This window comes from Dipodomys ordii, unplaced genomic scaffold, assembly GCF_000151885.1.
Source record: "Dipodomys ordii isolate 6190 unplaced genomic scaffold, Dord_2.0 Scaffold162, whole genome shotgun sequence".
NCBI classification, from domain to species: domain Eukaryota; kingdom Metazoa; phylum Chordata; class Mammalia; order Rodentia; family Heteromyidae; genus Dipodomys; species Dipodomys ordii.
The window spans coordinates 1546128-1568313 of NW_012267378.1; the positions used below are offsets into that span (position 1 = coordinate 1546128).

The 22186-nt window shown below is 41.7% G+C and overlaps 1 protein-coding gene across 1 annotated transcript in view; it reads right to left on the reverse strand.

Annotated features, from left to right (window-relative positions):
* Mccc1 (methylcrotonoyl-CoA carboxylase 1 (alpha)) overlaps positions 1 to 22186 on the reverse strand; it is a 61283-nt gene that overhangs the window by 2299 nt on the left and 36798 nt on the right. Inside the window, exons 12-17 of the mRNA XM_013033028.1 lie at positions 21049 to 21158; positions 18884 to 19100; positions 16768 to 16854; positions 11492 to 11541; positions 6315 to 6452; positions 5020 to 5130 (exon numbers count right to left, since the gene is read on the reverse strand). Of these exons, the coding sequence (XP_012888482.1) occupies positions 5020 to 5130; positions 6315 to 6452; positions 11492 to 11541; positions 16768 to 16854; positions 18884 to 19100; positions 21049 to 21158 (713 nt within the window). The remainder of the gene's footprint in view (positions 1 to 5019; positions 5131 to 6314; positions 6453 to 11491; positions 11542 to 16767; positions 16855 to 18883; positions 19101 to 21048; positions 21159 to 22186) is intronic.

Below are 22186 nucleotides of genomic sequence, written 5' to 3' on the forward strand. Positions count from 1 at the left end.
AAAATTGTGGTATCTATACACAATGGAATATTATGCAGCCATTAGAAATGACAAAATAATGGCATTTGCAGGGAAATGGATGGAGCTAGAAGGAATCATATTGAGCGAGGTAAGCCAAGAGCAAAGAGACAAACGGTACATGGTCTCCCTGATAAGTGGATGTTAAATCCAAAATGCTAGGTGATATGACAAAATTAACAGGACTTAAGAAACAAAGAACTCCTGCTCATCTGGTTGAACCACTACTAAATATCCCCATGCTGCTGATCACATGTATGGTGTATGTGTGTACACCGTTATATGTTATAGACCGTGATAGACAATTTGCTCCAGAAAAGTTAGAATGAACTTGTGACTTTAAATGAGCATCATTAGGGACTGGGAAGGTAGCTCAGTGGTAGAGTGCCTGCCTTGCAAGCATGAGGCCCTGGGTTCGATTCCTCAGCACCACATAAACAGAAAAAGCTGGAAGTGGCACTGTGGCTCCAGTGGTAGAGCACTAGCCTTGAGCTGAAGAGCTGAGGGACAGGCCCAGACCCAGAGTTCAGGCCCCATGACCGGCAAAAAACAAACAAAAAAAAATGAGCATCATTATTCCACAATACTGTGAAATTTGGGAAATTATGTAATTACTTAATCATAATTAAAAAAAAAAAAGAACTCGGGGAAGGTAGGGAGGGAAGGGATGGTAGGGGGAAAACAATGGAAGTGTACTCATTACCTTGCTCATGTAACTGTAACCCTCTGTATAGTATCTTTACAATAAAAAATTAAAAAAATAAAATTTTGCATTCTTTTCATGATAAAATAAGATATACTGTGCACAGGGAGAGACAAATGTATATAAATGTGTCCACACTGAGCGGAGAGGTGAATGTCCTGATTTTCTAGCATTGGAATTATGTAGGGCAACAGGTAAAATCAGAACAGTTCTCTGCATTGTGTAGGCAATCCTTGTATACGAGAAATAATTTATTAGAAACTCCCCCCAGATGTCTCTACTTTCTTTTTTACATGCAAGAACAAACTGATATTTCCCACATGGGTTCCCAATGTTTTTTGTTAACTAGTTACCAAAAAGTTTTGGGTCCCAATGTGGTGGCATATACTATAATCTCAGCTACATCAGGAGTAGAGGTCAGAAAAATCATAGTTCAAGGACATCTTGGGCAAAAGAAGTTAGTGAGATCTCTATCTCACCCAGGCAGAGGTAGCATACACACACAATCTCAGCTCCAGGGGAGGCTTATGTACGAGAACTGTGGGCCTGGGCAAAAATGTAAAGTAAGTGTGTGAGGAATAAAGGGCAAGGGGAAGCTGAGCGCCTGTAGCTCACGCCTGCAACCAGCTGTATGTAGCTGAAGGCTAGCACTTTACCACTGCACAGGAGGCTGAGATTTGAGGATCATGGTTTGAAGCCAGCATGGGTAGGAAAGTCTGAGAGACTCTTACCTCCAATTAACCACCAGAAAACCGAAATGGAGCTATGGCTCAAAGTGGTAAAGTGCCAGCCTTCAGCAGAAGAGCTCAGTGATAGTACCCACACCCTGGGTTCAAACCCAATGACTGACCAAAAAAGAAAAAAAAGTCAAGGGGAGTGGTTTAGCACTTGTGTGGCAAATGAGAGGTTTTGGTTCAAATGAGAGAGAGGGGGGGAGAGGGAGGAGAGGGAGGGAGGGGGGAGAGGGAAGAGAGGAAGAGAGGGAGAGAGGGAGAGAGGGAGGGAGGGAGGGAGAGAGAGAGGGAGAGGGAGAGGGAGAGAGACTAAGACCATGTACAATAACAAAGCAGCGCCCTCTAGAGGAAGCCCAATTTGGAGGTTCTGTAAACCTATATACAGCTGGGTGCTGGTGGCTCATATCTATAATCCTAAAGGGGCTGAGATCTGAAAATCATGTTTCTAAGCCAGCCTGGGCAGACAAATCTGAGAGACTCTTATCCACAATTAATCAGCAAAGAGCCAGATGTGGAGGTGTTCTTCAAGTGGTAGAGTGCCAGCCTTGAGCAAAAACCTAAGGCACAGCATCCAGCCCGTGTTTAAGCTCCAGTACAAGCACAATAAAATAAAATAAAATAAACGTAAGTAGAAACAGGTCTTTAAGCTCACCCTTCCTTGGAGCAAATATTTCCAGTAGGTAATTCCAATAGTCAACCTCCTGTATTTTTTGTGGGTTCTAAGAACACATAGCTACATGCTTCTTTGTATGTGTAGTACTGGGGATTAAGCCTATGGCCTCATAAAGTATGAGGGAAGCACTCTCCCACTGAGCTATGATCCTAACCTATAGGTGAATTTTTATGACTGAAGTATATTCTGAAGGCTCTACTGTAATCAAGTGCATAAAAGTTGACTGATGAGCCAGGTGCCAGTGGCTTACGCCTGTAATCCTATCTACTCTGGAGGCTGAGATTTGAGGATCATGGTTCAAAGTCAGCCTGAGCAGGAAAGTCCATGAGACTCTTTTTTTTTTTTTTTTTTTTTGGTCCGGTCGTGGGGCCTGAACTCTGGGCCTGGGTGCTGTCCCTCAGCTCTTCAGCTCAAGGCTAGCGCTCTACCACTTGAGCCACAGCGCCACTTCCGGGTTTTTTCTTTTTGCTTATGTGGTGCTGAGGAATTGAACCCAGGGCCTCATGCATGCAAGGCAAGTGCTTTACCACTGAGCCACCTTCCCAGCCCTAGTCCATGAGATTCTTATCTCCAATAAACCACTAAAAAACTGGAAGTGGTGCTGTAGCTCAAACAGTAGAGCGCTTGCCTTGAGCTGAAGAGTACAGAGAAAACGCCCAGGCCCAGAGTTCAAGCCCCATGACCACCACCACCACCAACAACAACAAAAAGTTGGCTGATAATCTATAACCATTTGTCAGTCTGTGTTATGGGCTGAATAGTGGTGCCCTCAGAAATTCTTAACCCACAATGTAACAGTATTTGGAATTGGGGCTCTTGGGAGTCCATTAGGTTCATGAGGCTCTGTAATCATGAACAGGATCAGAGTCCTTATAAAAAAGGCCCAAGAAGCCTGTTATGTGACAGTGAGATCATTCTTTCATGAAACTAGGAAACACACACCAGATTGCCTGGTACCTTGATCTGGGATTTTCCAGCTTCCTGAACTTTGAGAGTAAATTTCTCAGATATAAGCCACACACAGTCTACAATTCTGTTACAGCTGTCAAAATGCACTAAGATAGTTTGGATCAACTCTGAATAGATCTTACATTCACCATCCAACCACAGTCTTCTTCACCAATACCAGCCTTTCACCTTTTATTTTAACACTGATATAGATGTGTATATTATAGCAAATGCTTTTATTTCAGGATAAAATTGTTCCTGTTAACATTAAAAACCTGTCTTAGGGGGCTGGGAAGGTGGCTCAGTGGTAGAGCACTTGCCTTGCATGCCTGAGGCCCTGGGTTCGATTCCTCAGCACCACATAAGCAAAAAGAAAAAACCCGGAAGTGGCGCTGTGGCTCAAGTGGTAGAGCGCTAGCCTTGAGCTGAAGAGCTGAGGGACAGCGCCCAGGCCCAGAGTTCAGGCCCATGACTGGACCCCCCCCAAAACCCCCCCCCAAAAAACCTGTCTTAGATAATGCTTAGGGAATACTCCATTTTAATACATAAAAACTATTTTAGCTCCATGTAGTGACATTCTCTTGTAGCCCAGTAGTTCAAGATCAGCCTGGAAAACAGGACATCATCTCAAAAAAAAGGACAATTTGATTTTTTTTTTATCAGTGCTGGGGTTTGAACCAAGATCTTTGTGCATGGTAAACACATGCTCTCTACCACTGAACTAGATAGACTTCCAGTTCAGAATTAGTTCTATTTATACACTCAGACACACAGAATCACACACACAAATATGTGTTTTTTTTCTTTTTGAGAGTCTTGCTATGTTTCCTAGGATGGCTTCCAAGTCCTGAGTTCAAATGATCCTCTTGCCTCAGCCTTCCAGATGGCTGAGACCACACATGTTCAATCTACCACACCTCACACAAGTGTACTTCGCTGTAAATTTCACTTTCAAAAATAGCAGTCTCAGCCATATGTAATGGCATATATCTATAGTCAGGAGGCTGAGGCAGGAAGATCATGAGTTTGAGGCTAGTTCAGAAATCCATTGAGTTTCAGGCCATTCTGAACTATATAGTGAGAGCTTGTCTCCAAATCCAACCAACCAACCAACCAATCAACCAAATAAACAAACACAAGTTCCTTTCAAAGAATAAAAACAAAACAAAATCTGGGTGCTGGTGGCTCACTCCTAGCTACTCAGGAGGCTGAGATATGAGGACTGTGGTTCAAAGCCAGCTCAGGGAGGAAAAGTCTGTGAGACTCTTATCTCCAATGACCCAGCAGAAAAACAGAAGTGGAGCTGTGGCTCAAAGCTTGGCAAAATGTTAGCCTTGAGCAAAAGAGCTCTGGGGCGACACCAAGGTCTCAAGTTCAAGACTCACTGTCGACTGAAAAAAAAAAAAAGAATAATCATCAGTCTTGGGCTGAATGCTTAAACATGCAAAAGGCCTGGGTTCAATCCTCACCACACCCCAAAACAAAAACAGTGACTAATATACCCAGAAATTTCTTTCTCATAAATTATCTATGTAGGTATTTTCACTCAAAATGGAAATACTTAAAGTTAAATCTATAACCAATCCTCTTTCTTTCTTTTTTTTTGTTGGTCGTGGGGCTTGAACTCTGGGTTTGGGCGCTGTCCCTGTGCTCTTCAGCGATCTACCGCTTGAGCCACAGCACCACTTATGGTTTTCTGGTGGTTTATTGGAAATAAGAGTCTCACAGACTTTCCTTCCTGGGCTGGCTTTGAATGGCGATCCTCAGATCTCAGCCTCCTGAGTAGCTAGGATTACGGGTGTAAGCCACCAGCGCCCAGCTCTCTTACTTTCTTGAAATGTATGCTTTTATTGAGCAGGATTAGAAAGGAAGGAATGCATATGAAGTCAACAAAGACACTTACTGGGTTTGTGAGCACCATTCTACAGATGTCACATGATTACCTTTTCAATGGTTCCAGTCATTGGAGCTATGGCACCTACTCCTTGGATTCCTTCAGCGCTCACAGAAGACAGGTATTTGGGTACTGGAATGTCAATCTCAGTTCTGCCTTCCTATACAAAGAAAACAAACTGAAAATGGGATCCAGAGCCCCCCCTCCTCCACTGTATTTTTTTTTCTAATACATCTGAGCTACTGATGCTTCTCAAGTTACCCATTAACTATTTCATCATGGATGCCAGAGTTCTGATCTTGCTTTGTGGTCTCGAACAAATTACTAAATGCTCTCAGATTTAGTCTCCTATTAAAAGGAGTAATATACATAGTGGGTAAATGTTGAAGTGTATATTAGGTAACAGAGGTACCGCCTGGAAGTGGTTTTTAGAAGAATCTCCACTAGCTAGTGCTTAATCTATGCCAGGAACTTAACATTCATATTTATTGTATCATTATGTATATTTATATATTATATCATCAATCATAAAAACAACTCTGGAAGTAGATACTGCTATTGTTCCTATTTCTAGATGGGAAACTGAAGCCCAAATAGTTTAATGATGGGGGGTGGGGAAGGGAGGGTCCAGATACAGATAGTAGGTGGGAAGGGTCAGGATCTGAACCAAAAGCAGCTCTGCATTCCAGAACTTAAGCTTTTCACCACTCCACATATGTGTCTCCCACCATATTGTAACGGCACAGTCGGCTTTGAAAGAGAACACTTGGTAACATGGATTCATCCTTGACTCCACTATGGGATATTAAAGCCATCTCATCACAAAGCACTGTGATCTGAAAGATGGCGCCCAAATATGCCTGGGCATATCTGCCTGGGCAGAAGGCTCCTAAACAAAGCCATGATACCCTTTGATCATGAGGTGCTTATAACCCATCCGCCTTTCTGCTGTCCACTTCCCTACAAGGAACATCTGGTCCACAGAATCCTCTCCCAGAGGTCACCTCCCAAACCCCAGATTCCAGATGTCAGGAGAATGGTGGCCGGGGAACGTGTGTAAGCATCACAACCTGGGGGAACATCACCACGAAGGCCAGACCGACAAGGACAGAATGTCTTATTTCAGAAAGAGGAAGAAAACAGCTGCGTGTCTAACAAGGAGAATCTGTGTGAGTAAGAGAGATGAAGGGAGAACCAGGGAAGGCAGGAGTATGGCAGAGACATGGAGTGGAGAGGAAACGCAGGGAAATGCAACCAGAGTAGCAGAAGGAAGCGGGATCTTCTCTCTTTCAGTGAAATGCGTACAGTGGGCATTTCCCTCTGAACCCCAAGAAGACACAGTACCATGGAAAATAGGTAAATCGTGTTGTCCAGGATAACCAGCTTAGCTTTACTGGCCACTCCATTGACAGAACACTTGAGGTAAGTGCAATCTCCCTCGCTATGAAGATCACCAAGGACTTGGAAGGTCTTATCTTCAATCTGAAAGAAACAGAAAAGAGCTTTAAAAAGAACAATCCTGCAGAATAAAATCAGAACCAGCCTTCACTTTAAAGGTAAAATATAAAATATACTTTTAAAAGCCCTGTAGGAACTTCCCTCTAAGATTTCTTATCAAAATACTTTAGATAGAAACAGCAATAGGATTGAAAAAAATTAGTTATATAATCTGCCCATAACCTGATAATACTACAGATAAATTTAAGAACAGAAATAGTTAAACGGGGTTTGGTGGGTCACGCCTGTAATCCTAGCTACTGAGGAGGCTGAGACCTGAGAATCGGTTCAAAGCCAGCCCAGGCAGGAAAGTCCAGGAGACTGTTATCTCCAATTAACCACTCAGAAAACCGGAAGTGGCACTGTGGCTCAAGTGATAGAGCACTAGCCTTGAGTTGAAAAGCTAAGGGATAGCACCCAGGCCCAGAGTTCAAGCCCCATGACCGACAAGACAAAAAAACCCCAAAACAAAAAAAAACAAAGAGCAGAAATAGCAATACAACTGCTTTGTTAAATGGCAGCTTCTTTGTACAACTACTTAAAGATAATAATTTTTTAAGATCACATTAAACTAGCTAATTAATTAAAAACATTCAAATTAATTAAAACCATGAAAACATATTAAGGGTATATTACATGTTAAAGCTAATTTATTCTTCCTTTTTTTTCTTTTTGTGTCAGTACTAGAGCTTAAACTCAAAGCCAGGAGTTTTTTACACGGCTGGTATAGTACCATTTGACCCACAGCTCTACTTCCAGCTTTTTTTGCTGATTAATTGCAGGTAACTTTTATGTCTAGGCTCTCTTTGAATCACCATCTTCAGATCTCACCTTCCTGGGTAGCTAGGATTACAGATACTATCAATGCTTACCTACTAGTAGTTCTCATTTCTGAGCACCTCCATAAAAAAAAAAGAAATTAAAAATTTTTTTTAAAAAAACCCTAGTTTTCCTGTGCCAATGTTGGTAATGAAGAAAACCAGAATTATATAATTAGGCAGTATGTGTGTGTGTACATATTATTATTATTTGCCAGTCCTGGGGCTTGAACTCAGCGCCTGGGTGCTGTCCCTGTCCTTCTCTGGCTAGCAGTCTACCACTTGAGCCACAGCACTACTTCTGGCTTTTTCTGTTTATGTGGTTCTGAGGAATCGAAACCAGGCCTTCATTCTTGCTAGGCAAGCACTCTACTACTAGGCCACATTTCCAGCCCTGATATGTATTCTTTTATATCATTAATATATAGATCAAGTTCATATGTTTAGGTTATGATTTAAGAAGAAAAGTTAGCTAAAGACTGAACACAGTATTTACTCTGAGAGATTGAATGCCAAAGAGCAGATTTTCCTTCCATTAAGTGTTTTGAGGAAGCTAATAAAAACACATGCAATTTTTGTGTTTTGAGGGTATTTTCTCCTATACCCTCTCAAGAAAAATTTCCCTCATCTGAAAAAAATCAATTTTAAATATTCTTTTTCGTTTATATTCTTTTGTTATTAGTGCCTAAGTTCTGTGGCTATTCTTTTCCGATACATTATATAGGCTAAGGTAAAATAGGTCATACTGCAATATTTAGACTTTGGTTCTCATCTATCCTAAATTCAATGTGATATTTTATTCTGCCTTCTAACCTACTAAAAGAGCCATTAGAATGTGAAATTGTCAGGATATAAGGGTTGGATGGGAAATAGTTCTGTTTAAAGATTCACAAAAGCATTCTCAATTTGTGAATTTAGTTCCATGAACCAATTAGAACTGGTAACTTACTTTAGTAGTTACCAGGGACATGAAAGGGCCCCAGAACCAAAGTCACCAATATGAACTCTAAAGCTGGTGGACATCCCATGGTTCTTCAAATCTCAGAGAAAGGAAAACAGCCTGTCTCAAAGTCTTGAAGTCTACTATTACCAATAATTCCATTTTTTTGGGGGGGAGGGTCCAGTTGTGGAGCCTGAACTCTGGGCCTGGGCACTGTCCCTCAGCTCTTCAGCTCAAGGCTAGAGCTCTACCACTTGAGCCACAGCGCCACTTCCGGTTTCTTTTTGCTTATGTGGTGCTGAGGAATCGAACCCAGGGCCTCATGCATGCAAGGCAAGCACTCTACCACTGAGCCACCTTCCCAGCCCCCAATAATTCCATTTTATAGGATTTAAAGCCTCTAAGCTCATATAAAAATGATATATTTTATTCCTTGTGTTTGTTCCTTGCTCTAGGAATTTGGTAAAATTCCTACAATTTAAAATGTTTTTACAGCTGGGCACTGGTGGCTCATGCCTGTAATCCTAGCTACTCAGGAGGCTGAGATCTGAGGATCGTGGTTCAAAGCCAGCCGGGCAGGAAAGTCCATGAGACTCTTATCTTCAATAAACCATGAAAACTGGAAGTGGTGCTGTGGCTCAAGCAGTAGAGCACTCGTCTTGAGCTGAAGAGCTGAGGGACAGCGCCCAAGCCCAGAGTTCAAGCCCCATGACCGACAAAAACAAAAAAGCAATAAAAGGTTTTTACCGTTTCATTTTGCCAATGCAGTGACCATCTTTTAATTGAGGGCTATCATCAACTTAACACTGGAGGTTATTAAATATAATCTGCAGATTCATTGGGGTTCCTAAGATTCATGTAGGGATCCATGAAGTCAAACTATTTTCATTAAATAACAAACATTTTATTTGCCTGTTAAACTCTCATTTTCTTAGGAATACTTGGTGGAATATTCTAGAAGCTACTGGACACGTGATAAAGTTATCATTCTGATGGCTGGTGGAATGTGCACTTACATAATTTTAGATTTTCCATTTTTCCATTTATCCTATAACTCAACAATAACTAAATAATTAGGTTAAAAAATAGACAAAGAATCCAGGCACTTGTGGTTCATGCCTGTAATTTTAACTAGTCAGGTAGCTGAGAGCTGAGGTGTATGGTTCAAAGCCAACCCAGGTAAGAAGTCTGTGAGACTCTTATCTTCAATTATCTTCAACCACTAAAAGCCAGAAGTTGCTCAAGTGATTAGGTACTAGCCTTGACAAAAAAAAGTCTGGGCCCTGAGTTCAAGCCCTAGAACCAGTGTGTGTGTGTGTGTGTGTGTGTGTGTGTGTGTGTGTGTGTGTGTGTGTGTGTGTGTGTGTGTGTGTATGTATGTATATATATATGTATATACTATGTATATGTATATATAAACAGACAAAGAAAGCCAGGTGCTGATGGCTCATGCCTATAATCTTAGCTACTTAGAATGCTGTGATCTAAGGATCTTGGTTTGAAGCAAGCCTGGGCAGAAAAGTTTGTGAAACTCCATCTCCAATTAACAAAATGCCAAGCTGTAGCCATGGCACAAGTAGCAGAGAGTCAGTTGTGAGAGTGTGAGGCACTGAGTTCAAGCTGCAGAACCTATGAGAAAAAAGAACAGGCAAAAGAATATTGGGACTGTTAGTACACATGTGTACTCTCAGCCTTCAGGAGGCTAAGGTAGGAGGATCATAAGTTTGAGGCTAGCCTGTGCTACACAATGATCTCTAGGCCAGTCCCAACTATATAGCAAGACTGTGGCGTAGGGTGGGGGGCGGGAGGGGGGAGGCAAAAGACTTGAACAGACATTTCTCCCAAGATATACAAATGGTCAACACCTATCTGAAAACATGTTCAACATCCTAAGTTATCCATCTGCAAATCACAGTCATGATGTCATACCACTTCTACCCACTGGTGAAAGTAACAGCCATTGGATGGCTATTACTACAAAAGCAGCAATAACAAAGCAGAGAGAGCCTGGGTACCTAGTGTGCAAAATGATGCAACTGCTGTGGGGAACAGGATGGTGGCTTCTCCAAATCTAAATAATGGAATCATACCATGATCTCACAATTCTTCTTGATAGATCCCCAAAGTGTTTAAAACAGTTTCAAAGAGCCACCTGTCTTCTCATCTTCCTAGCAACATTAATTCACAATAGCCAAAGGTGAAAATAACCTGTGGCCACTGACAGATGAGTAGATAAAGAAAAGGTGGCATATACATGTAATAAAATGCCTCAACAAGGGAAGAAAATTCTGGTGCATGCTACATTGGACCAACCGAAATATATCAGGAACAAAAGGAGAGATATTAAATGACCTCAGTCATGTCAGGTACCTAGAGTAGTCACATTCAAGACAGCAAGTAGGCTGTGACCGGTGGGTATCAGGAACAGAGGAGAAACAGATTGGAGTTAACAGTACTGCATTTTGGTTTTAGAAGATAGAAGAAACTCTGGAGTCATATGGCGGTGATGACTATGCAATAGTACGAATGTGATATCATGGAGCTGGATTAGAAATGATTAAAATACTTCATTTTATGTGTATTTTACCATAACTAAAAAATAATAAAGCGCTGATGGCTCATGCCTGTAATCCTATATACTCAGGAAGCTGCCAACTGAAGATTGCAGGCAGGCAATAAAGTCTTATCTCCTATTAACCACCAAAAAGCTGGAAGTGGAGCTGTGGCTCAAGTGGCACAGCACTTCCCCTGAGCAAAAAAAATCTAAGGGATAGTGCCTAGGCCCTGAATTCAAGCCTCATGACTGGCAAGACAACAAACCATTTTTCTTAGTTAACTTTTCTAAATGCTAAATAACTTTACTTGAAACTAATAAAAGCTCTTTGACAGAGGTGTAATTTCCTCAATAATTTTTAAGAGCGTACGAGGTTTCTAAGATGTAATACTTGAGAACCACTTTTTGATGTAAATACACAAACCTACTTCAACGGCTTTATTAGGTATGTGATTCAAAGGTATTAACTTTTTGACAAGTTTTTATTCTTGAGGGAACCACAACCACATCCAAAGGGAGTAAACACGGGTTAGAGACTACGTGGGGGTAATTTTCATAGACTGGTCTAAAGTAGAAGGACATGACATTCTCCTAACTACAGTTACAATAGCCCAAGGCTTACAAGAAACTAGAGAGTGAAAAAAAGACCCTATAAAGTACAAGAGAGATCAGATTTAGCTCCAAACTAAAGAACAAATGCTGCAAGGCTTACCTGCATGCTGTATGACCCATCTGGGTTATATGTTACAGCTATGGTCACATCTTTACAGAAGAAGGGGAAAAATTGAAGAAAAATTAGAAGACATTCAATTATTTCATAACTGATCTGCCAAAAATCTCACTTTCAATCTGATAACCAGCTATTCAAACAAACATTGATCTTTTAGCTCGATGTGGGTACATGTTTTTCCTTAGGAAGACATCTGTCGGGCAGGTTTCAATGAAATCTGAGTTTTTCCTATCTTTATTTAAAAGAATAGACTTTTAGCTGGGTGCTGGTGGCTCACGCCTGTAATCCTAGCTACTCAGGAGGCTGAGATCTGAGGACTGTGGTTCAAAGCCAGGCTAGGCAGGAAAGTCCATGAAACTCTTATCTCCAATAAACCACCAGAAAACCGGAAGTGGCGCTGCAGCTCAAGTGGTAGAGCGCTAGCCTTGAGCTGAAGAGCTGAGGGACAGAGTTCAAGCCCCATGACTGACAAAAAAAAAATGGACTTTTAGCTATTTTCATGTCTGTGAGCCTCTAGTTTTTGAACTATTAAATGTGTATGAGACTATAATGATGGTCAAATAAATGCTAAAGCCATCTACAAGTTTTAACAGACCATACAAACCAAAGCAATTATTCAAATTACTCAAAGAAATAGGATGAAGATTATTTTATAAGTTGAAAACCATAGTGTAGCTCAGTGATAATACATATGCAGAGACTGAGGTTCAGTTCCTTTCTTTCTGAAGGAAGGAAAGAAGGAAGGAAGGAAGGAAAGGAAGGAAGGAAGGAGGGAAGGAAGGAAGGGGGAGGGAGGGAGGGAGAGAGGGAAGGAAGAGAAGGATGGAAGAAAAAGATAGGAAGGAGGGAGAGTGGGAGGGATGGAAAGGAAAGGAGAGAGGGGAAGAAGGGAGAGAAAGGAGGGAGGGAAGAATGAAGGAGGGGAGAGAGGGAGGCAAGGACCAAGGCAGGCAGGGAGGAAGGGAGAGAAGAAGGGAAGGAGGGAGAAGGGAAGGAAGACAGACCACATGTTGTGTGGCAGAGAATACTGTTCAACATTACTTCATCATTTTGTCACCTCCTGATACTTCAACCATCATTTTGATGCTGCCAGCAAGAATGTTTGTAGCCCCAACTTCCTTTCTCTAGAACCCTGAATATTCATTCCTAGCTGGATACTGCACTTGCACCTTGAAATAAACATTCTGTGTCTGACAAGTCAGTCACCATTGGAGATGGTGACTTACTCCTGACCTGGGATCTCCATGAGGGACACTGCTGTTCTCCTTGTAATCCTGGGTTAAAACTTGTCATTCCTGCCTCATTCTTCTCTGCTTTTCATATCCAATAGTCACTATACAGCTGCTACATTCTTCCTTTGGAGAAACTGGCCTCTGCATTGTTTCTTCCCATTCCCATTGCTTAGCCTTGACCCAAGGCCCAAAAGTCTCCAGTCTGGCTGGCTCTGAGGAAGTCCTCCAAGCTCTTCCTGCTTCTTGTTTCCAAAAACACTTGGAAGCTAGGCAGCAGTGGCTCATGCCTATAATCCTAGCTACTCAGGAGGCTGAGAGCTGAGGATCTAGGATTGGAACCAGCTCAGTCAGGAGAAAGCCAGACTCTTGTCTCTAATTAACCACTAAAAAGGTGGAAGTGGAGCTGTGGCTTAAAATGATAAAGCACTAGCTTTGAGGAAAAGCTAAGGGGCAGCACCAAGGCCCTGAGTTCAAGTCCCAATACTGGCACAAACAAAACAAAACAACAAAAAACCTTGGCCTATTGGTATTGAAGGTCCCAACTTCTCAGTTTCATTTCCTATCTTTCTCCTATACACATGGCCCTAGGCTCCAAGCAAACTGAAAAATGGGGAACTAATAGTATTCTATATGTTCTACACTCATAGCTACCCCTTCACTACACTGCTCTAACCAGCCACAATGAAACCACTTACCTCCTCTCTGCCATGCTTACTGTCTCTGGGAATTATCCGCCTAGGAATTCACTTTCCTCTGGACATTTACTCTCCTCGCCACCCCCCCACCACCCCAGACCTGGGGCTTTAACTCAGGGCTTGAGCCCTGTCCCTGAGCTTCTTTGGCTCAAGGCTAGTATTCTTACCACTTGAGGCACAGCGCTATCCCAGATTTTTCTGTGTATGTGGTACTGAGGAATCCAACCCAGGGCTTCATGCAAGCACTCTACCACTAAGTCACGTTCCGAGCCCTGGACATTTATTCTTGTGTATATAAAAAATTAATTTCAGTTCTCCTCTTATCCAGAATTAAGATAGAATGAGTTATCTCTCCATCAGTTTTGTAAAATAACTAAAAGTACAGAGCCAAGTGTCAATGGCGCATGCCTGTAATACTAGCTACTCAGGAGAATAAGATCTGAGGATCTGATTCTTATTATCTTATGGATAATAAATGGATTTCACTGGACTGTTCTGAAAATGCAAATGAAATATTCTATGGAAAGTGTTTTCACACAGTATCTGAAAATATTCAATAAATCATAGCCATTTTTATTATAGCAAGTCAGGCAAGGTCTTGTGAAACAAGGCCAATAGTAACAAAGTTAAAAAAAAATCAAGTCTTAAATACAGAACCTAAAATATCTGTTATTCTCATTAAGATCTGGAAAGGCTAGTTCTACTTTAGACTCATAAATGCCCCTGGGATTCCTGTGTGGTGTACTCTTATCTAACCAGACACAGTTGATTAGCATCTTTCAGACTCACTGCCACATTTCTGAAAGCTACTATAGTTGAACAGGATTATTTTATGGAATACTGTCACTGAATGCTGTGAACAGCATCTGCATTGGCTTTTCAATTCTCTCTCTCTCTCTCTCTCTAGCTATATAAATATACACACACACATATATTTATTTTATTTACTTTTGTGCTAGTCCTGGGGCTCTAAACTCAGGTGTGTACTACCAGTGTCTGCCTATTTATTTTTAAATAATACTTGTTTTTGAAATATTTTTAAAGTAATTTTATTGTTATTATTAAGGTGCTGTACAGAGGAGTCAGGTACTCATTACTGAAGATCTATCTATGCCACTAACAGAATTGGCTCATCTGAAACAACCACATATACGATTCTTTTCCTTAACTTACAAAGAGGCCACTCCAACTTTCTTGCTTCTGATTACCTGCATTCACATAATTGTCTTCAGTGAGATGTTCCTACATTTTGGAGGTAGGTTTTTAGAATGAAATGAGAAAAGAACTCAGTGTAAAATGCACAGGTTAACCACTTGTGGATGCCACTATATAACAGATATCTACATAGTTTCTTTAAGAAAACTTTCTTTGAGAGATCTAGGAGCTAGTGGCTCACACCTGTAATCTTGGCTACTCAGAAGGCTGAGATCTGAGGATCGTGGTTCATAACCAGGCAGGGAAAGAAAGTCCATGAGATTCTTATCTCCAATTAACCAGCAAAAAGCTGGAAATGAAGCTGTATCTATAGCTTTAGCCTTGTGTAAAAAAAGCTCAGGGACAGTGTCCAGGCCCTGAGTTCAAGCCGTGATACATACATACACACACACACACACAGAGCTTGAAAATATACCCAAGGCACTAAAGGTATTGCCCATGTGGCCTCTGGATAACGAAATAGCTTCTTGAGAACAGGTCCTAAGTATCTCTCCCTTTCCACTTCTCTTCCTGTATGCTGAATCAGGCCTGACAGTCTCAAGTCTGGTTGGCTCAGTGCAGATATTCCAGGATGCCCTACTTCCTATCTCAGCTTTTCCAATTAGTTTCTGTGAAGGAAGAGTTTGATTCTAAGTGAGTAGATATCTAGAGAGCTGAAGTAAGGAAGCTGTGTTCAGAGAAGAGGGAGCAGGGATCAAGCTGGATACCTCATGGTTAAGTTATCCAGTCTCAAGTCTGCCCAGCTGGCTTCCTATGCAAACTGTCCCACAGCAGAAAGGACATGCTCATCATCTGTCACAGGATTCTGGTCCCTTCAGTATACTGTCCCAGCCATGAACCATAAACTGCATTTTGGCTTAGGTATCAACTTCTTCTGACTATAGTTAAAATAAAAAGGAGTTCCTATTTTGGGCCTACTCAAACTACTTTGCAATAACAAATAAATGTTCCACAGGAGAAGTGGGAGAAATAGCATGAAAGTCAGTGTTAAAAGAAGTGGGTATCAATAAGGTTTTATCAGCTTCAGACATTTGAGTAAAGTCCTTCACCTCCTATGCCTCGTTTCATTATTCATAGGTGAGTGTAACAAGGATTTCCTCTCATTAAGCTATTGTGTGATAAAACCTTACATGTGACAAGACATACACTAAATTATAGCTCTGTAGTGACCTACTTCTACCTAAAACAATGCTTGAGTGATGGCTAAGCCACCCTCCCTGACATAGTTTGACATGTTGTTTTTCTTATGTAAGATCAATACATTCTCAGCCAGGTACTCATGTCTCATGCTTGTCAGCTACTCAGGAGGCTGAGATCTGTGGATCATCAGAAAAGCCCATGAGACTCTTATTTCCAATTAACCTGCAAAAAGCTGGAAGTGGAGGTGTGGTAGAACACCAGTCTTGAGCAAAAAGCCAAGTTAGAGCATGAGGCCCTGAATTTAAGCCCCAAGTAGGGCAAGCGCGCATGTGCATGTGCAAAGACAACACACACACACACAAGCAAGACATCCTTACTGCAGAAAAATTGCAAAGTAAAACAAGTACAAAAAATTGGGGAAAAAGAAACTGCCCTCATCTTACCACTTACGGTAACCTCGCCAACACTTTGGTTATTTCCTTTCAGTTGTTTGCTGTGTATGTTGTATAGTACGTTTTTTGAATGTTTATAAAACACAGAAAAAGTGTAAAGAAAAATACATATAATTAATTCTATCACCCACACCTAATCAATTATAATTTTAATATATTCCCTTCAAAATTTAGGATTGAAGCCAGGCGCTGGTGGCTCACGCCTGTAATCCTAGCTACTCAGGAGGCTGAGATCTAAGGATCAAGGTTCAAAGCCAGACTGGGCAAGAAAGTCTGTGAAATTCTTACCTCGAATAAACCACCAGAAAACTGGAAGTGGCGCTGTAGCTCAAGTGGTAGAGTACTTGCCTTGAGCTGAAGAGCACAGGGACAGCACTCAGGCCCAGAGTTCAAGCCCCATGACCCACCCCACCCCCCAAAAAAAAATTAGGATTGAAGAAAATGACTAGGCTGAAATTTCTTTTTCAGTTTAATGTGATCGATTTCTATGTTGCATATTTCTTTTTCAATAAAATATTACTTACCGTTTTTACCATCTTTAAGAGTAATATTTCTGGTATAAAAGATGTTTAGTCTTCTTCCACTGCTGATTGAAAATGGAGAAAATTGATCTAGAAAAAATGGAAAATTCAACAACTAATTTACAGACATCACATCTACTAAATGTACACTTTACAAAAGAAAACATAAGTTCTGGGCCCCAAACTGGCAGCTCAAATGTGTTTTCTTTGTTCTCCCTATTGTGTTACATTTGCTTGTTTATTTTTTTGCTGATACTAGAGTCTGAACTCAGGACCTGGGCACTGTCTCTTAGCTCTCACTCAAGGCTGGTACTCTACCACTTGAACCACACTTTTGGCCTTTTGCTGGTTAATTGGAGATAAAAGTCTCATGGACTTTCTTGCTTGGGCTGGCTTTGAACTGCAGGCTTCAGATCTCAGCCTCCTTAGTAGCAAGAATTATAGGTGTGAGCCACAGGTGCCTAGCTGTGTTAAATTTAAATTATATACTTTCATTCTTATTTCAGAAACATATATATATATATATATATATATATAAAATCTTTCACCTTCTGTGGAAAAATTAGGTTATTTACAACTTAAAATCTTATCCTCTGGTGGCATAAACTATACTGAAGTCACCCTTTTTCTTTCTTTTTTTGTCCGGTCATGGGGCCTGAACTCTGGGCCTGGGCATTGTCCCTCAGCTCTTCAGCTCAAGGCTAATGCTCTACCACTTGAGCCACAGCGCCACTTCCGGCTTTTTTCTTTTTGCTTATGTGGTGCTGAGGAATTGAACCCAGGGCCTCAGGCATGCAAGGCAAGCGCTCTACCACTGAGCCAACTTCCCAGACCCTGAAGTCACCCTTTTTCATAAGGCAGATACGTTCAAGAATCCCCCAGCCCAAATCTCCACCACTATTTTTCTTACTTCTGGTCTCTTTTATTCTTTTGTGCTACTGGTCCATCTACTACAAGTGTTGAACAAAATCTAGGAGCATAACTAAACAAAAGCCACTTATTATGAAGCTTATAACTGTAGTACTTAAAAGTTTAAAAAGAAAGTTGGTAGCAAGAAATTCTAGAAATGTTGTTTCCTTATTTAAGAGGAATACATTCTCAGGCCCTGGTGGCTCATGCTTGTAATCCTAGCTATTCAGGAGACTGAGATTTGAGGATCATCAGAAAAGTCCATGAGACTATTATTTCCAATTAACCAGCAAAAATTGGAAGTGGAGGCACAGCTCAAGTGGTAGCACAGCTCAAGTGGTAGAACACCAATCTTCAGTGAAAAACTAAGGAACACCGTAAGGGGCACATTTGGATGCACGTCTACTTAAAGTAAAAGGACAAAAATGAGAAAAAGAGCACAGCTGGCACACTGGTGGCTCACAGTAGTAATCCTAACTACTCAGGAGGTTGAGATGTGAGGACTCCATTCACAGCCAACCCAGGCAGACAATTCCATGAAACTCATATGTAATTAAACAAAAAAAAAAAAGCTGGAAGGGGAGGTATAGCTCAAGTGGTAGAGCAGCAGCCTTGTGACAAGGTCAAGTGAGAGGTCAAGACCTTGAGTTCAAGGCTCAGTATTGACAGACACACAAAAAACAGTATTTATGGGGCTGGGAAGGTGGCTCAGTGGTAGAGCGCTTGCCTTGCATGCCTGAAGCCCTGGGTTCGATTCCTCAGCACCACATAAGCAAAAAGAAAAAAGCCGGAAGTGGCGCTGTGGCTCAAGTGGTAGAGTGCTCGCCTTGAGCTGAAGAGCTGAGGAACAGCGCCCAGGCCCAGAGTTCAGGCCCCACGACCGGACCCAAAAACAAACAAACAAACAAACAAAAAACAGTATTTATGCTATATCCATGATATGTGAAGAATTCTCTTTCACAGTTTAAAAACAGAGAAAAGAAGCTGAGCATCAATGATGCATGCCTGTAATCTTAGCTACTCAGGAAGCTGAGATCTGAGGATCTCAGTTCAAAGCCAGCCCAGGCAAGATAGTTCATGAGATGCTTATGAGAAATGTTAGTTGCCGACAGCAGAAGAGGGAGGCCAAAGTGGCCTGTGTGAAGAGAAGGCTGTTTAATGGTGTCTCACACAGTGTTCCAGGCAGCGAAAAGAGCAAAGCATTCTATACCTTGTGTCTGAAGTTTGAAAGCATCAGTCATAGCTTTCTCTTTGAGAATGAGGCCCAGAGCTGCCTGGCATAAAGACTCTTTGGCTGTAGCTCTCCCAGCAGGCAGCAAGTCCTTGTGGTGCTGGGTGATGAAATCAGTGTGCACATTCCCAGCTTCAAAGTCTGGGTGGCTGGACAGGCGGAGCAGGAAGTCAATGTTGGTACGCAGTCCGACAATCTGGGAAGAGAATTAAGTTCCAGTTCCTACTGAGTGTGGAAAACAACATATTCAAAAAGCTACCTGCTTTCTTCTTTTAAGTATGTTCTACTATACACGACTCATGATAAATGAAAAATCTACTGTTATTCCATGTAAAAGGCCATCCACTGTTTCTGTATGCAATACTGTATGCCTGGACTTTATGTGTGACACTCCCTTCCAATAAAAGGCAGTCATAAAGCTGGGCACTGGTGGCTCATGCCTGAAATCCTAGCTACTCAGGAGGCAGAGATCTGAGGTTCTTGGTTTGAAGACAAAAGCAGGAAGAGCCTGTGAGATTCTTATCTCCAATTAACCACAAAATGCCAGGAGTGGAGCTGAGGCTCAAGTAGTAGACCATTAGCCTTAAGCAAAAGAGCTCAGGAATAATGCTCAGGCTCAGAGTTCGACCCAGAGTTCAAGCCCCAGTACTGGCACAAAAAAAAGAGAGGGAGGGGAGAAAATGGTGTTACAGAAGGCAGTGTAAAACATTTAATTGAGTCAGGTTAGGGAAATGGTAAATGCCAAGAGAGATAAGTGAATTCATATTGAAGATTTGTAACTTAGAACACCATCGCAAAATAGGGTGATGACAAGGATCAGACTGGAGGCTACACTGAGGAAGAAATAAGATCAAAACACCTCAGAACTGCTTTCTGCTGGACATCTGTAGGTCAGCCTGAGATCTTAGCTACTGAGGATGTTCAGATCTGAGGATAGAGATTCAAAGCCAGCGTGGTCAGGAAAGTCCATGAGACTCTTATCTCCAATTAACCAGCAAAAAGCCAGAAATAGAGGTGTAGCTCAAGTGGTAGAGTGCCAGCCTTGAACAGAAAAGCTTAAGGACAATGCTCAGGCCCTGAGCTCAAACCCTAGAACTGGAATACACACACACACACACACACACACACACACACACACACACGCATAGTCTACTGGTTAAAAATATTAAAATTCAAATTTTATACATTGATATAAAAGAGCTTTATATTGACATAAAATTTTATATATCGATATAAAAAGAAAACAAATTAATCCAAATCCAGCCAATAAACAGGATCAGAGGTAAAAATAGCTATCTGAGGCTCAGGTTCATTCAGTCATCCACTTAGCCATACATTCATTCAATAGCCACTTACTGAGCACTTTGAGGTGTCAGTCTCTGATCTAGGTCTGGGGATAGTGAGGAATGAGCAGACAAGGACCCTGCCCTCTCAGCTTATATGCTAGGGAGACAGTATAAAGAATATCTCTAAGCAAACAATATAACATCACATTAATGAATAAAACTAGGCTGGCTAAGGCAACAGAGAACAGAAAAGGGTCCTATTTTAAATGGAGCAACTGGTGAGGACTCAGGAAGTAATCAGGGCTGAGGATGATCAACTGGGAGCCCTGAGATCATGAGGGGGAAACCATTCTGGAAGGAAGAATGGGACCCTAACTCCATGCCGGGTGCATCTGAGGAATGGCAAGGAGGCAGTGTGGTAGAGTTATAGAAATCATGGCTCTAACCATAAATTAATAACAAAGAGATAAATCTTCATTGCACTAAGGAAATGAATGTGCTGCCCCAAAATAACAAGCTGTTACAAAGATGAAACTAATCATAACTGTCTTTGGAGTAAAATTATCAGACTTAAGCAGCACTTGTACAGTTGATCTTATTTACAGAATAATGAGGGTGTCACTATAATATACTGATATTAATAATCTTGTTTCTGAATTTTCCTCTTCCAGCTGGAAGCTAGAAGTCATCAGACCCTCATCTGATCACGGGAAATCCTCTAAGGCAACATTATTGTGCTTGAGACACATAGGTAATTAGTGGAAATAGGCTGACAACATCAAGGTCTGCCAAGGGAAAGGATAAGTCTGATGTACACCAAGGGCACGCAGGTCATTTACATGGCCATAGATCACTCACATTGTATTGGAGAAGGCTGTACCTCAGTTTTGACAAGGCTGCCTGCCGATCAGCAGCCCAGACAACCAGCTTTGCAATCATGGGGTCATAATGCACTGAAACTTCATCTCCTGAAAGTGAGAAACACAGTAACCTCAGTCAAAACCTAAGGAGATGAAACATGACTGCCAATATACTCTGCTTATCACATGTCACAGTCGTCCTCAAAAACCCCTGAATTACCACTGTTAGATAAGTGAGGAAACTGAGGCTCAGAGGGGTTGTTAAAAGTACCTCAAATACTAATGAGGATGTGACCACTGAAAAGCCCCTGGCCCTAACATGGTAATTCAGTGCCATGCTGGCTGGCTTTCCCAATCCTACGTTTGTTTTAGTGTTTTGTTTTTGGTGCCCGTACTGAGACTTGAACTCAGGGCCTTCTGCTCTCATTCTTTTTGCTCAAAACTAGAACTCTACCACTTGAGCTATACCTCCATTTCCAACTTTTATTTTTATGCCAGTCCTGGACTTGAACTCTGGGCCTGGGCGCTGTCCCTCAGCTCTTCAGCTCAAGGCTAGCACTCTACCACTTGAGCCACAGTGCCACTTCTGGTTTTTTCAGTGGTTTATTGGAGACAAGAGTCTCATGGACTTTCCTGCCTGGTCTGGCTTTAAATCACGATCCTCAGAAATCAGTCTCCTAAGTAGCTAGGATTACAGGCATGAGCCACCAGTGCCCGGCTTTCCCTGAGCTTTTTTGCTCAAGGCTAGTCCTTTACTATTTGAGCCACAGTTCTACTCCTGGCTTTTTTTTTTTTCTGGTTAGTTGGAGAGAAGAATCTCATGGACTTTCCTGCCTGGGGTGGTTTTTAACCAGATCTTCAGATCTTAGCCTTTTTTTTTTTTTTTTTTTGGTTGGTTGTGGGGCTTGAGCTCTGGGCTTGGATGCTGTCCCTCAGTGCTTCAGCTCAAGGCAAGTACTCTACCGCTTGAGCTACAGCGCCACTTCCAGTTTTCTAGTGGCTTTATTGGAAAAAAGAGTCTCATGGACTTTCCTGGCTTTGAACCGTGATCCTCAGATCTCAGCCTCCTGAATGGCTGGGATTACAGGCATGAGCCACAGGCACCGGGTTCAGATCTCAGCCTTTTGAGTAGCCAG